The sequence below is a fragment of the Hippocampus zosterae genome, chromosome 2, assembly GCF_025434085.1.
Source record: "Hippocampus zosterae strain Florida chromosome 2, ASM2543408v3, whole genome shotgun sequence".
In the NCBI taxonomy this organism is placed as follows: Eukaryota; Metazoa; Chordata; class Actinopteri; order Syngnathiformes; family Syngnathidae; genus Hippocampus; species Hippocampus zosterae.
Window position 1 is genome coordinate 35,604,183 of NC_067452.1, and position 16,289 is coordinate 35,620,471.

Consider the following 16,289-nt stretch of genomic DNA (forward strand, 5'->3'; position numbering starts at 1 on the left):
ACTTCTATCTGGGGTGACTTGAACAAGTTTAGATTAGTATTCCATTAATGAATTTATTGTAGTATTGTAATGTTCTGTACCTAATTTTCAATAAGTTATAGCTATGATAATATGTATAATGATATACTGTGATATCGCTACTTATGAACGGGTCTTCATACAAAATTTTCAAGTTACCAAACACCTCAATCGGAAAATATTGCCTCTTGTTACAAAAGAAATTTCAAGATACGAAAGGTAAAAATGAAGTATGGGCTGCTACTCACAGCTCCGAGTTTCCTGAACGCAACATACTTATTGCTGCTCTGTCATTGGCTATGACCTGCATCTTCCTGGCATCCCATTGGCTAAGAGGGAACGCTACCGAATGTGTGCCGACAGATAATTGGATACTGTAGATGCGTATCTATGCAGCATCCTCGTTATTCGCCCCTCGGGCCATGAGGCGTTTGTGTTTTGCGTAAATGTAAATCACCCAGAAAAAGTATTCACCAGATCGCTCACTATGTTGATGTTTGTCTTGGACATTTTCAAAGGATTGTTAAAAGCAGACAAAGGCAAACGTCCTTGGATCAGTTCTTTACAAAACGCCAGGCAAAAACAACTTCTGAGAGAGAACGTGAACTAAAGAGGGTAAAACACGATGAGAATGCAGTTAATTATTTCATGACCATCATTTTTATTCTTGACTCTATTCTTTGTTTTTTGCATTATGCACAACTCTCATTTATTGTGCAATAATCTCATTGTAAGATGTATTTGTTCCATATTTTGATTTGTTTTTATGCTTCATAAAACATTTATGTCCGATTTTTGAGTCGTTTGGAACAGATTAGGGCATTTACATGGAAAACGCGTCTCTACTAACAAACTGTTCTAGTTTAGAAATTTCTACCAGAGCCAATTAATTTTGTAAGTAGGGGTACCACTGTACAAGTATAATATACTTTTATTTTTGTAATGAAGGCTGTTTAGCATGTCTGCCTCACAGTACGGAGGGAGGTGCAGGGTTCGATTCTGGCTCCGGACCCGTGTGGAGTTTGCGTGTTTTCCCCGTGCCTGCGTGTGTTTTCTCCGGGTATTCCGGTCTCCTCCCACATTCCAAAAAACATGCATGGCAGGTTAATGGAACACTCTAAATTGTCCTGAGGTGTGATTGGGAGCGTGGATGGTTGTTCGGCGATGTGTAACAGCTGGGATGGGCTCCGTTACACCCGTGAATCTTGTGAGGATCAGATCATGGATGGATGGATTTGATTAGAACTATTATGAGGATGCAGGCACACTCCCTCAGATGTTTCTACTGGAAAGTTATCACAAATCAGACCCTTGACACCAGTTTCAAAACAAGTCTCAAGAATGTATGCCTGAAACCGAACACAAATTCTTCCATTTTGTTGGATTTTCAGGGATTGCACTTTGATAACTTTGCTCCAAATGAGCGCCAATCAAAAAGCCGATAGCCTTACCTCGACAGTTGTATGATGCTAAATTTTATGAATTTCGAGGATTCGCCATGGCAAAGGTTTGAGGGCCCTTTCATCTCAGCTTTCTGGTTTATTTATCGTTTTTACTGCCTTGGAGCGAAACGTGTGGCATCCATACAGGTAGCATGGATGTCCCGTCTTTCACTTGACTTCAGTCTACATTTCTGAAGGGTCTGAACGGTAATTGCTCTCCACTTTTGCCATGAAATAAAATCCATTTTGTTTTTCCTCTTCAAGTGCGATTCCCGCAATGCCGAATTTACGTCTCGCTCGCTCTCTCTGCTGTCACTGCGATAAACGTTCTTGTCTTCTTTCTCTTGTGCTTGCTCCTGTGCAGGCAGCATCACTCCCGCTGTCTATAATCATCGTAGGTGTTGGGCCCGCTGAGTTTGATGGTGAGTACAGCATTTTTGGGGGGTTGAAATATGATGAACGACAAATTTGTAGCTTGCTTACTTTTATTACTTCTGTTACTGTTAAAAAAAGAACTTATATATTGTTTGAAAGGGGAAGTTAAGTCAAAAACTTTCTTTTCGATGTTTTATGCGGCCCCACTAGCCTAAACACGGTATTCTGATTACCGTATTTTCCGCACTATTAGGCGCTTTGGAGTATAAGTCACACCTTCAATGAATGAATGACTGCAATAAGTAACTAGCTAATGTAAAAAATGCAAAAAACAACAATAAGAACAACGCAAGCAATGTTTAACCCTTGTGTGCTCCAAATTAAAAAAGGACTTAAGTTACGCATTTTACAATTTTTGTAATGATGTATTTTGTGTTATAAAAACATTCTTTTTTTTTTCAAACACTCAAAATGTTCAGAGGCATCTGTGCTATCCATACATATATAGTTTTTATTAGTTCTTTGGGATTTTTTATTCTTTATTTTTTGCAAAAGGGAGAAAAAAATTGTGTCTTGAGGTCCCAACCAGGCCTTACTAACAATCCCGACCGGACGTGTTCATGTAAAATGCATTGGTTTGAAGCCTCCTGCAAAAAGGCAAACTCTGACGCCACCTAAAGTTGCAAAATTGGAATGACCTCAACCCAACAATGTGGCATGCTTACGTCTGTCCAAGCGAAAACAAAGCGATTGACGTAAAAATCGCGTGAAATGCATGTATACACATTAGGTTTACGATGCATTCAAAAATATGAATTATAATGGGTCTCTATGGTGCAAAATATGTAAATTGTGAAGATTAAGGTATCAAAATGTTTTTTTTATTATTGCTGCAATGCCTGAGAATTATCAGCCGGTGACATCATGAAATTTAGGCCATTTTAGAACCCCTCCATAAGTTTCAGCTCTCTCGTGTTTTTCTGAATGCAAGCGGTGCACTACGAGACAAAACATTGGTCTGCATCTGTGTTGACCCAACCCCAATTCACAGATTTTGTTTGGCTGAGAAATAAGTATGACATTAAAAAATGTCCTGAATAGGTTTTAGGTTTTAAAAAGCCTTGAATTCATCTTGAATCGGAAACCTGATGATTGACCCATGCTTAATTTATTCCAGCAAGCAACCGTGAGGTGGTATACTTGATTGTCAAACCTTGACTTGGTGACAGCGATAAACCTTTCGCTGATGCTATGGTTCATTGAAGTGTGACATTTTCAAATTGATCCTGTGTTGGATTGTTTTTTTATTTTCTTCTAGTTTGAGAATTAATCCAATGTCAAGATTCTTTGTGAATGCATTCAGTCATGATCGAAGGTCGCATGTGTTTGTGTGTGTGCTTGTGTGCGTGGGTGTGTGTGTGTGTCAGCATAAATTGTTTCAATACTCATATACTTCAAAGTAATTGTTACATAATACACCAAGTTCCAATTGTATGAGAATTGTTGTCTCACTGGGTTGAACTGTGAAGTATTTGTTTGGCTGTACACAAAGTGATGAAAAGCAGTTTCTGCAGTCCGCAACATAAATTCGCAAGTGCCCTTGGTTGTCTGCTGTTTGCTATTGTTATAAATGTATTTGTATGCAGTTGAGTTTGCTGCCGTTATCTTTACCTGTGTGTGTGTTTCAATGCACTGCATGGTTGCACTCTGGTTGAGAGAGGAAAGAAATTTCACCTGTGCTGTGTGTTGCACAGAGAGCATATTTGACAATAAAGCTAGACTTGACGTTCACTTTGACAAGAATGAAACATCTGATGGAAATGAGCACATTTGATGTTAAGCCACAAAAACATCAACTTTAGGGCTCGTGTTGTCTCAAATTTCAGGGGCAAAATGCCACCATTTAGGGCCAGTCTGGAACCCAGCACTGACCGCTTGCACACATTTTCTCATACTATAGAATGTTCAAACCTTTGAGTGGTAACTCAAAAGATGAAAACTATCTGACCTCTTTTAAGACCTTTCATTTGTGGATGGGACTTGGATACAAATGCATCATGCATGAAATGCGTCATTGTGTTGGCGCTGCTGTTCAGGACTTCGAAACACATTTGCCCAACAAGGGCCCCATTTATCAGTTGCATCTTCTGAAGCGCTCCCGCAGTGTCACATTTAAATGACTGGGCTCCTCAATTTTCTGAGCAGTGAATTTAAACTTGTGCCATCTTGGCTAAAGTGATGATATATACATTTTTTATTTATTTATTTATTTGCTTAAAATGTTCTATCCATGCCCCACTCACCACCTTTCTCCTAATGCCGTTCCATTTCCGTAATTACAATAGTCATTTTCAGTTTCCCTCTTAGTGGCTCTGTTGTTGAGTCCTTTTTTTTTCACTCTCTCTCTTCTGCTTTTAGCAATGGAAGAGCTGGATGGAGATGAGGTGAGAGTATCCTCCAGAGGGCGCCTCGCTGAGAGAGACATTGTCCAGGTACTCATCACCATTCCATTGAGCACGGCATGGGTAGATTTCAGTTGTCACGCAGAAGTGGGTCGTGAAAGAAGTCTTCGGTCATCTTCTAAATTGGTTACCTTCCACTTTAGCTTAACTCATCTGCACTCTATCAACGTTTCACACATGGATGCCCTGATCGTGGGTGGAAGGCGGTCTCCGGGTGCCCACTGCACACCAGCCAATCTTATGTCATCCGCCAGAAGAGATCTTCTTGCGGTTCTTTTTAAATGTGCTCATCGCATGCCGAACTCTCTGTCGACCGTGTGCTTCTCTCTGTGCTAAATTGATAGGGAGGAAGATGGGTTGCTTCCATTAGATGATTAAAAAAAATAAAAAAAATTAAAAATCGGCTGCATTCCCTCTCACAATGGCGCAGTCTAGGAAAATACCAAAAGAAAGCGTAATCCGCTCGGCTAATGGAACGCTCTAAATCACAAGTGTCAAACTCAAGGCGTGGGGGCCAGATCTGGCCCGCCACATCATTTTAGGTGGCCCGCAAAAGCAGATCAAACATGTTAAGTTCCATGATGCTTTCTAAAATGTCTTACCAAACCTCTCGTGATGGTAACTTAAACAAGAGTTGAATCAACAGCTATTCTTGACTTCTTAATCTGGTTTCAGTCATAACGGCCCTCCAAGGGAAACGGTAACTAAAATGTGGCCAGCGACAAAAATGAGTTTGATACCCCTGCTCTAAATGGTCCCTAGGTGTGAATATGAGAGCGGACGGTTATTCGTCTATGTGTGACCCGTGATTGGCTGGCAACCTGTTCAGGGTATCCACCGCCTACTGCCCGAAGACGGTTTGAATAGGCTCTAGCATGACCCTTGTGAGGATAAGCGGATTAGAAAATGGATGGATGGGTGGATCATGTACTTTGCTCCTTTGGCAAAATATCTAGCTGAGTTCCCCTCAAATAATTTGCGCAGTCCCCCGGATTAGCATTGTTTTCAATGAGGTGGTTCATGTAGCCCACTTTCATGCACGTTTACCACATTGATTTGGCTGCAAATCGGTAGCCTTCATTTAGTGGGTCGTACTGGTTTGGTTGTTTTTTTTTACATGTATTCAGTCGATTTTATAGTTGTTGTTTGTCGCTATATTTTACAAAATGTCCTTGGTCAAACTTGCTAATGATATAAAATAGGCTGTGTAGGTCTAAATTACAGTTTTTAGTATAATTTATAGAAAAACATAAACATTTATATAATAAACTAAAAATAAACAAGTAAATTTTGAATGATTTTCACGGGTGAAACTTTGTATTGACATCTGTCCGAAATCTTTTTTTTTTACCCTTTCGTGCACTCTGTAACCTGATCACATTATCGATAAGCTGTCCACCGTAGTAACCGCTGGCCCCAAAAGGGTTCAAGTGTTAAATTCTGGTGATCGTAATTTAACCAATATTAATGTAAATTACTTAACCTAACTTCATTAATGCTCATGTTCAAGCTATGTTGATTACTCCATCACAAATGAGTATTTGCAACCAAGAAAGGCAAGAATGAGCCATAAATTGACCCAATTTTGAGTTTTTAATGAGATTTTTAAGTGCCACTGAACTCTGGAAATCAGGTATTGGAATTCTTGCCTGGGTCTGATTATTGGATTCCCCACCGTCGGCCAAGTTCTATCTTTGGCCCAGCGAAGAGGAGTCAAAATCAATAAAAAATAAATAATATAGTATGTCTCGTTCGATGACTCCATTAAAAAAAAATGTCAGCGTCAATGGGAAAATGTCCATAAGCATTGGATAAATACTTTTTACATTTTTACATACATTTTTATATCTTATTTATTTAGAGGTTTATTTATTCATTCATTCATTTTCCAAACCGCTTGATTCTCACTAGGGGGCGCGCGGTCTTTATTTATTTCCTTTTTTCAAAGGATGAAAGAGGTTGGAGAGAAATGTCCTTGAGTGATTGTGTTTTCGCTTTAAAATTGCCTCTTCGTCAAAAAGAGAGGAGCCAATGCAGCAGCTTTGTTTCATCAGAATTAGTCACAACAACTCATTGAACTCGTCGTGTTTGTTCCGTGCCACTGCAGTTTGTTCCATTCCGAGACTACGTGGACAGATCCGGAAACCAAGTCCTCAGCATGGCGCGGCTGGCAAAGGACGTCCTCGCCGAGATTCCGGACCAACTGTTGTCCTTCATGAAAAGTCGAGGAATCGAACCGCGGCCGGGCATCTCTTCCTCGCCACTTCCCTAACTGAGCCAAGTGACCCCACTCGTCTGCAACTGCCCCCCACCCGAAATTCTCTCCTCCTTTTTGACTCATCTCTACGACCAACAAGTGAAGCCACTTTGGTTCCGAGCAGTGAACAAAAGTCTCATCTCTTCTCGCCGCCACTCAAGTTAAAGCACGGTAAAGCGCTGACACCAACCGCGTCCTCGCTTCATTTGCACTTCAAAGCGAAAATAAACAGCAATCTCGCTTTGTATTGATTTCTCATCATCAATCAGATTATCGATGTAAAATAAAGCTGAAAATGTGGCAGTGATGGTCTTGGCATTGCCTTAAAGCGCTGCTTACGTCCGAGCAAATTTCTCGTGTTTTCAATGATATATTGCAATAAATTCAATTTTCCGGGAAGGGGGGGGCAAGTTCTAATTTTACAACATTGAAAACTAACTTTTATTAATACTCACTTGAATAGAATTAGTAAACTGTCGCCTGGCATGTACGTACATCCAGTTGTATCTTTGTTCAAATCACTCAACACTTTAACACACAACTACACGCGCGCAATTCATTTTGCCACACCCGCCCATCTTGTCACTGCGTGAAGTGAGGCAGGGTGCAGATTTTCCTTCCCGCTGTGAGAGAAATGCCAGTCCCTCGCTGGCTGCCCTGCAGTGAAGAGGAAGGGGCGGAAAAAGAGGGAGCGAAGAAATGAAAAGTGAGGCACGCGCACATGAGCGAGCGAGGAAGTGCGGAGCCGAGTGAGGAGGACAAAAGGAAGATCCTGAGACTTTTAACGTGATGCCTGAAATGAAGATGGAGGACGGCGGGTGATGTAAAATGGGGGACGACAATGAGGTTCCCAAAAAAAAGGCGCATATTTCACTTTCTGATGAGCATTGTATGCATTATTGTGGAGAAGAATCTCCTTGATGGACAAATGCACATACTTTGAAAAGCAATAGACTTGACTTTGAGTGGAGGATTGCCTCCCTCCCACCTTCCCCCGCTATTTATTTCCTCGCCCCGCCACGACTTTGCCGGTTGTCAGAAAATGAGCCGTGAATAAAGGTCGCCCTCTTGTGGCCATCACTTGTACAGACAACCTATCTGTATTATGCATGAAAACCACGACGATCATCATACACGACCGTCTTTATAATAGTGATGAAATAACTTGACAATGCAGTCTAAATCATCCGGCAGGTGTTTTTTTTTTTAATATGTATTTTTATTTCGCGTGGAGATGGCGGCTTAAGAGGATGCTGTAAGCATTTGTGCAAGTTTGTGTATCAGTTTTATGGACTTGTATTCTGACAATAGATGATGTTGTCATCGAGTCCCTTGCATGTTGGGGAATTCACGTGTAAGTGTTCCAATTAGTCTGATCACTGCTATTCAATAGATTAGTGATATACTAAGCGGCCACAACATTCGTTACACTTTTACAGAGCTCCAGTTTTTTTTAATAGTGACCATAATGCTCAGTTTTATAAAGCTTGATTTTTGTGGTTGGCCATCATCAGATATCTTGCTAATATTTTGGTCGTAATACACTCTAGTTGGACTCAAAATGAGAAACAGCAGTGGTGTACTTAATTTTGTGTCTGTTGGTGCATGTCAGAAAAAAATCTGAATTTTACTCGTCGATCAAGTGCTGTGTGCATTGTCTTGCAGAGACCAAGCCTACCTGTCATTTGGGTCATTTGTCATACTCTACACTTGTAATATTTTCAAAGCTCAGCAATACACTAGCTCATTGAGTTCAGTATTCAGACTGAGACCGCTTGAAGCCTGCGGTCTTTATTTTTATGTGTCTCTCATCACTGGCTTATGCATGTATAGACATGTCCATGCATATCTGTGCAGAAAACACAAGTTTTCATTCGTTATGTGGTTTCAAAATATATACAGTATATATATATATATACCCCAAATAAAATCTGGTTTCACACTAGACGCTTGCTAGCAATACAGCAAACTTTTATATTTTGTGTGATGCTGAGTCTATGTTGTATTTTGGTGGAATAAATGTTTGAACTGCTTAGCTGGTCAAACACAAAGTGGTAAAATGTCTTTGATCAAATGGGTGGTGGCATGTGAAAAGGGGCTGCGCGCTGAATCGTGAGTTTTAGTGGTTTCATAGAGGGACCATCAAACTTGTTTTTAACACAACTTGTGTCGTAGTTTTGTTTTGCCTCCAGGGCACTTTAAATGTATGAACGCCATGGGTGCAATGGTACGTAAAAAATAACAGTTCACTCCTTCATTTTTAAGGTTCAGTTCACTTTCCGTTGAGCGAGGAAACAAAATGCACAACAAACTGTATTTTCTGTGACCAAGAACAGATTTAAGGACATTTGAAATGAAACATCCCAAATCATGAGCTATTTTCTTTTTAGGAAAGTGTAACGTCAAATCCTTGTCTTCATTTTAGGAAATCGACAATAGAGACAAGATAACAACTTGATCAGTGTCAGTAATTATTGCTTGAGCTTCACCTAAAGAGCTCAGAGAGAGGCTGTTCAAATGTTGCTCATTCTTATTATAATTTTGAACAGAAGCCAGGCAAAAATGGTTTCAATATTTTGCACCACATCAAATTTAACAACGGGCGGGATCTGGCCAACAGGCATTTAATTTGAAGCATGTGACATAATCTGGAGGTTGATTGCATTTGTGTGTCCTGAAGCTGTCACCTCATGTGGGGTTGCATCTGTGTGTGTGTGTGTGTGTGTGTGTGTGTGTGTGTGTGTGTGTGTGTGTGTGTGTGTGTGTGTGTGTGTGTGTGTGTGTGTGTGTGAATTACAATATATAATAAGGGTTCTACAGCCATGCTGGTATAGTATTTGTTTTTTTACTAAAACAAAAACAACTGTGGGAACTGTGTTTTATGATTGTTTATTTCAAGCCATGTTTTTTGAGTTGTTGCCGTTGTTGTAGACACGCATACCCCAATTCCAGTGAAGTGGAGACAATGTGTCAAACCAAAATAAAAACACATAAAATGACTTGCAAGCCCTTTTCAACTTGCAAACAATTGAATACACTACAAAGGCAAGATTTTAATGTTCAAAGCGATAGTTTTTTTTTTTTTTAGTATTCACTCATATCAAAAATTGACGCCAGCGACACGTTCCAAAAAAGCTGCAACGACTTCATTGTGAGACTCAGACTATGAATGATAAATCATAATTTACAGGATTACAAACAAATATATTTATCTATCTTTATTGATTATTACCAGAGGTGGGCAACATCAGTTTGGTCAGCGAACTGCTATTCGAAAAATTATTAACCCAAAACATTTTACAATAAACACTCGTAGACCTGCAGTATACACTTTTTACGATCATCAAAAGTTTTCTTAAAACAAAGGGACAAATCAAGCGCGATCGAGCTCCCTCGCTAGCTAGCTAGCAACTATCAAAAGTAGCTTGCGCTGCTAAATTCTGAGCAGCTAGCTAGCTAGCTAGCTAGCTTTGATAGTCGCTAGCCAGCTAGCGACTATCAAAAGTAGCTTGCGCAGCTAAATTCTGGCCTATACTTTACCCGATACAATTTAATGTATTGCATGTTTAAGATAATTAGGAGCATTTTTTTAATGTTTTGATGAGTAAACAGCCTGTTTGTGTTTCTCCTATCATTGTTAGCACCCTGCAGATTTTGACGTGTCTTAGGAGGAAAAATTCTAATTCCTTCATGAATGTCGCTCACTGTTCTCACGCTCCCGACGCACAGCAGATTTTGATTCAGATTCCGAGTTCTCTCATAGGAAACGGATGCCAAGTTCTCGAAAGTGTGCTTATTATGAGAGAAGTCAAGGCAAGACTGCAGGCTTGAGTAATTATTCTCTGAGGGTTCACTCCACAACATTGTCTCTCATCTCATCCATAAAAAAGCCTTTGACAATAACAGCAAGAAATCTCTCTGGCGACCTACTTTGTAAATGCTTACTTGACTTTGTCATTGTGACGGGAATGATGTATTGTAGTTAAAGTTTGTTGGTTTCCGTTCAAACACCACCAAAGGCATTTTAGGTAAAATGTGTTATTTGTTGAACGTTTCCCAAAAACAACAACAAAAATTTAAAAATCATGTCACAACGTACTCCACAAATATTTTACCACCCAAATGCTTTTGTTTTCTATGAATTCAAAGTATTTGGACTCATTCTTGTCGGAAATTGAAATTTCCACTAGCATTCGGGAACTACAAAACTCAACTGAGAGCACGTGGGGCATTTAATAGTCAAAAGTAAAACTGCTCCACTCCTGTGCTGTATGACTTGTAAAATTCAACTATTAGTTATGTTGAGTATAATTGAGAAATGTGTGCTGATTGTCCTGGCCAAATACGCTACAACTGTTTTGTCTTAATCTAATTCTCAAGGCATTGCAGCTGTTTTTTCATCATCTTACACCATTACTGGATGCATTGGATCTGTTATGCTGTTTCTGGAAATGTTTAACTATTCATTCATCTTCCGAGCCGCTTGATCCTCACTAGGGTCGTGGAGGGTGCTGGAGCCTATCCCAGCCGTCTTCGGGCAGCAAGCGGGGGACACCCTGAATTGGTTGCCAGCCAATCACAGGGCACACAGAGACGAACAACCATCCAACCATCCACACTCACACTCACACCGAGGGACAATTTAGAGTGTTCAATCAGCCTGCCACGCATGTTTTTGGAATGTGGGAGGAAACCGGAGCACCCGGAGAAAACCCACGCAGGCCCGGGGAGAACGTGCAAACTCCACACAGGGAGGCCGGAGCTGGAATCGAACCCGGTACCTCTGCACTGTGAAGCCGACGTGCTAACCACTGGACTACCGGGCCGCCCTGTTTAACTATTTTCTCCATATTATTAGAGCTAAAGCACGCCGCACACCCAACAAAGCACTAGAACTCCAACGAAGAGGTGCGCAGTGTGCAGGGTTCCGCCACTACACTGAAAACAAAAAAAATGGCGTGTTGAATTTAATCCATTTTATTTTGTTTAGTGACTGCACACAATAGAATCATCTGGATTCATTTTTTAGTAGACGTATATGCTATTGTTTAATGAGACACTAATACTAAGGGGGTTGTCCCCTTTTTGTATGAAACCGTCTTAATTGTGTCGGCACTTATCAGTAGCAGTCAGCCTACGGACTAAATCAACACATTGGTTTTTTTTTTGTTTGTTTTTTTTTTTTTTAATGTACGAATATTAATATCAAGTATTAGTGAGGTACACCTAACAGCCAAGTGGAAATGTGCTGACTCGTGCATGCTGAATCTGGACGACGGGGCACACACTTCAGAGCTATTAGACAAAATGTTCTCAAGAGGCCGCTGGACGTAAACATGCCACTTAAGGGAGAATGGCGCAGCAGTGAGGGAAAGACAGGAGGAGTCAAAAAGTGAAGGAGCCCACTGTAACATACTCAGCCTGATGATCGTCTCTTAAGTACTTACCCAAAGTGACTTCATTTTTTTTTTTTTTTTGTATGTGGCACCTCAATCGCTCACTCACTCTGCAACGGCTGAGCTCGTCAACAAGCAAGTCCCGCTGTCATGACAACTCACATTTTCTGAACATAACTCTGTATTAATAGCCACTTGGAAAACGGAGTGAGGAGCAACATCTGGCAAAAATGTGTGTTGTTTAAAAGGGACTGAAACAAAACAGGTTTTGTGAGACTTTGGGTAATGGCTCAGAGGCTGAGCTCAAGGAAAGTGTGGGTAAATATAAATGCAACTTGGACAACGTAACTGCACTTGGACAGACAGCTGTAACGTTGCGTGCGAGCGTTTACAAAAAAAGTGCTTGAATTATTGGTGTCGGCGTTTCCGAAAGTGATTTGTCAAAGCCGCGGGAGATGGACTTTGTTCGATTTCCAGAGGTCGATTTTCAATGTGGCATATTAATAACGCGTAAACAATCCAGGTGGCGTCATGTTGAACGCCACGCGATGAGAAGCACCGGTAGCCTGAGCCATAACAACAATGAGGCCTCTCTGTTTTTCCACTGACCTCAGTCAGTTGCTTCATAAAACAGCTTTTTGTTTTTGTTCTGCCGTCAAAGCCGAGAGGCGCTGTGGACAGAGTTATAGGGCCAAGGACACTGCAAACATACGCTGCGTAAAAGACTCTCCTGTGAGCGGCGAATGAATACCTCTATGAAGGAGTGGCTTTGCTATTCTGCAGTAGAAGCTGCTTCCTCCGCAAGGACTGTGCTCGCCTGACCTCGTTTTGCTACATATCAAAATCAAAAACATTGCAACACAATTCACAATTGCGCATGTATTAAGTAGCCTGCTGGTCATAACTGAATATTAGTATATTCATAAAGGCACAATATTTGATACAAATTTCTGTAATGATCAATATGCAGATTGTACTTAAGATAAGATATCCTTTATTCGTCCCACACTGGGGAAATTTACAGCCTCCAGCAGCAAGAATGTATGTAGAAAGAAGAAACTTCAACCACAATACAGTATTATTCCTAATACTCAAATACGGGCAGGACGGGGGTCGACTGGTTAGCACATCGGCATTACAGTGCAAAAGGTGCAGGGTTCGATTCCGGCTTGGGTTTTCCTGTGTGGAGTTTGTATGTTCTCCCCTTGCCCGAGTGGTTTTTTTTTTCCGGGTACTCTGCTTGCCGCCCACATTCTAAAAAAATGCGTGGCATGCTGATTGAACACTCAAAATTGTCCCGAGGTTCAAGCATGAGCGCGGATGGTTGTTCGTCCATGTGTACCCTGCGATTAGCTGGTTCAGGATTTCCCCGCCGACTGCCCAAAGACAGCTGGGGCAAGCTCAAGCACACCCACGACTTTCGTGAGCGGATTAGAAAATGGATGTATAGATACCAAAAGATTATTCAAGTATTATTATTCTCCTGGGCGGCCCGGTAGTCCAGTGGTTAGCACGTCGGCTTCACAGTGCAGAGGTACCGGGTTCGATTCCAGCTCCGGCCTCCCTGTGTGGAGTTTGCATGTTCTCCCCGGGCCTGCGTGGGTTTTCTCCGGGTGCTCCGGTTTCCTCCCACATTCAAAAAAAACATGCGTGGCAGGCTGATTGAACACTCTAAATTGTCCCTAGGTGTGATTGTGAGCGTGGATGGTTGTTCGTCTCTGTGTGCCCTGCGATTGGCTGGCAACCGATTCAGGGTGTCCCCCGCCTACTGCCCGAAGACAGCTGGGATAGGCTCCAGCACCCCCCGCGACCCTAGTGAGGATCAAGCGGCTCGGAAGATGAATGAATGAATGAATGAATGAATATTATTCTCCTTGAATTTCCACATGTACAGAACAGCAAAATTTACGACTATTCCTTGACATATCGGCTATATGGCTATTTTTACTTGCATTTCTGAACAGAAAATCTGGTTTTAGTGGGTGAACGTTAGAATGATGAAAACCTGCTGAAACTGAAAGAGTCTGCGTTAAAACCCTTCGTGATGCCGGAAGACGTCTTTGTTCCAACGCGTTTGGCAAACACTCTATACACACCTTTGATATATTTTTTTCCAATACACTTATCCTCCATATGGCTGCTACGATCTGTCACCGGTGTCAAAATAATCATTTTAACAGCACACTTAGATCTGATTGCTGCTTACTTTCCTCATATACAAAGTACACCAATTCCCTCAAAACCACTCAAAAAACGATCACCGGAGAGGGAGAATGCAACCCAATTCAAAAGTGCATCGGCAATATGTCTGCTGCCGACCGAGCGGGCGCTCAATGTGTCACTTTGTGGAAAAGAGGAGGCAATTTTAACAATGGATCGTCAGAGGGGCATGTTTGTTGTATCAAACTACTTTCAGATAGCAAAATAAGGAAGAGAGTGGATTGAATACCTTCATTCTTCATCCTGCCACGACATTTTGAACGCATTAGAACAGTTGAGAACAATTTGAGCAGTATTTTAGTCGGGTGGCGCCCGTGTGCTGGGCGTAAAAATGGGTGTAACATTATTTTCGTGCCAACACAAGTCTAGTCTAACATGTTTGGGGCCATGTTGCGCCTCTCTGGGCATTCCAGAGGGCATGGAGTTGCCTCGCCCCCGACGCATAAGCAAGGTTGGAAAAAGAAAGAATGGTAGTCTGCGCTCGGTGTCAAAACAGTCGCATCATCACTTTCGTGCACACACACTACTTCAGTGTGTTTGTGAATTTGGTGGACACACGACCCTTAACTGGGTGCTACTTCTCGTAATTTGGTAACCAAAAGTAGGTAATATTTTAGGTATACACATTGAATAACTTGCAATGGATTTATATGGATTTTTATAAGTCGATGCAAAACCACTCACATGTGACTCGGGAGTTGGCATGATCAATAGAACTTTCAGCTCCACTATCACCTATTTTCCATTTATTTGGTGAAAATGAGAAATGGTACCCAAAAAAGGTCCACAGTACTTTTGGTCTCTTAATTTGCGTGTAAAAATGCATATATGGATGGATGGCTGTGGATTGAGGATTTATCGATGGTGTTATTGAATTTTAAAAAAAAATGTCAATTTTAATGAACGATTAAGAATACTAAATGGAATATACAGTACATACATATATATATATATACATATATATATATATATATTCAGTATGCGGGGGACACCCTGAATCAGTTGCCAGCCAATCGCAGGGCACACATAGACGAACAACCATTCACACTCACAATCACACCTAGGGACAATTTAGAGTGTTCAATCAGCCTGCCACGCATGTTTTTTTGGAATGTGGGAGGAAACCGGAGCACCCGGAGAAAACCCACGCAGGCCCGGGGAGAACATGCAAACTCCACACAGGGAGGCCGGAGCTGGAATCGAACCCGGTACCTCTGCACTGTGAAGCCGACGTGCTAACCACTGGACTACCGGGCCGCCTATATATATATATATATATATATATTAATATATATATATATTATATTATATTATATATATATATATATATATATATATATATATATATATATATATATATATATATATATATATATATATATATATATATATATATATATATATATATATTTTTTTTTTGCATGCAACCCGCATGATTTGTTGCCGCCAGAATTCATTGGCAAGCCTTTGAAAGGTACTTTTCGAACCTTTGGACTTGTCACGCTTTAATATGTTAAACAAACGGAAAGGGGACTATGCAAACAAGCCCAAAGATGTATGAAAGATTTTGTTTATTTTCTGTTGATGAATAAAACACCAGCGGTCGAAATGAAAACAATCGCAACACAAAAAGTCTGCCAACTAAAATCAAAGTGAGTTTGGTTTTGAAAACTGAACTGTGCCACATATAAAATGTGCGTCATGGTGTCGCAAAGTCAGGGGTCATTAACCTGTCATCCGCTTACTCTTTAACCTTGAAACTAACCTGCACCCGCATTTCATTATACAGCATTCACTTTCCAAACGGTGTTGCTTCACTCTTTCTTCACAGTATTTTGGACCAAGACATACATTTTATTTTTTTAATGAGCTTTTTTTTCCTGTAACCCTCATGACAACATACTGTCCATGTCCACAGTAAGTACCAGGCTGGGAAAATACGAAACAGAATGGTGCTCAAAACACAGCCTTGCGGAGGCTTACAGTCGGTTACTTGTTTACATTGTAATTGCTAAGAATCATATTTTCAAAAGCAGTTTTCTACTAATGAGGGCTCAAGGTCTATCCATTGGTAAACTAAGTTGAAGTGGTTGATTCAGTTGTGGCCTTGGCCCATCGG

The 16,289-nt window shown here is 41.0% G+C and overlaps 1 protein-coding gene across 1 annotated transcript in view; it reads left to right on the forward strand.

Annotated features, from left to right (window-relative positions):
• LOC127591661 (copine-9-like) overlaps window positions 1–6,801 on the forward strand; it is a 64,273-nt gene extending 57,472 nt beyond the window's left edge. Inside the window, exons 19-21 of the mRNA XM_052051959.1 lie at window positions 1,825–1,882; window positions 4,254–4,327; window positions 6,405–6,801. Coding sequence (XP_051907919.1) covers window positions 1,825–1,882; window positions 4,254–4,327; window positions 6,405–6,569 — 297 coding nt within the window. The 3' untranslated portion in view covers window positions 6,570–6,801. The remainder of the gene's footprint in view (window positions 1–1,824; window positions 1,883–4,253; window positions 4,328–6,404) is intronic.
• Window positions 6,802–16,289: the final 9,488 nt, after the last annotated feature.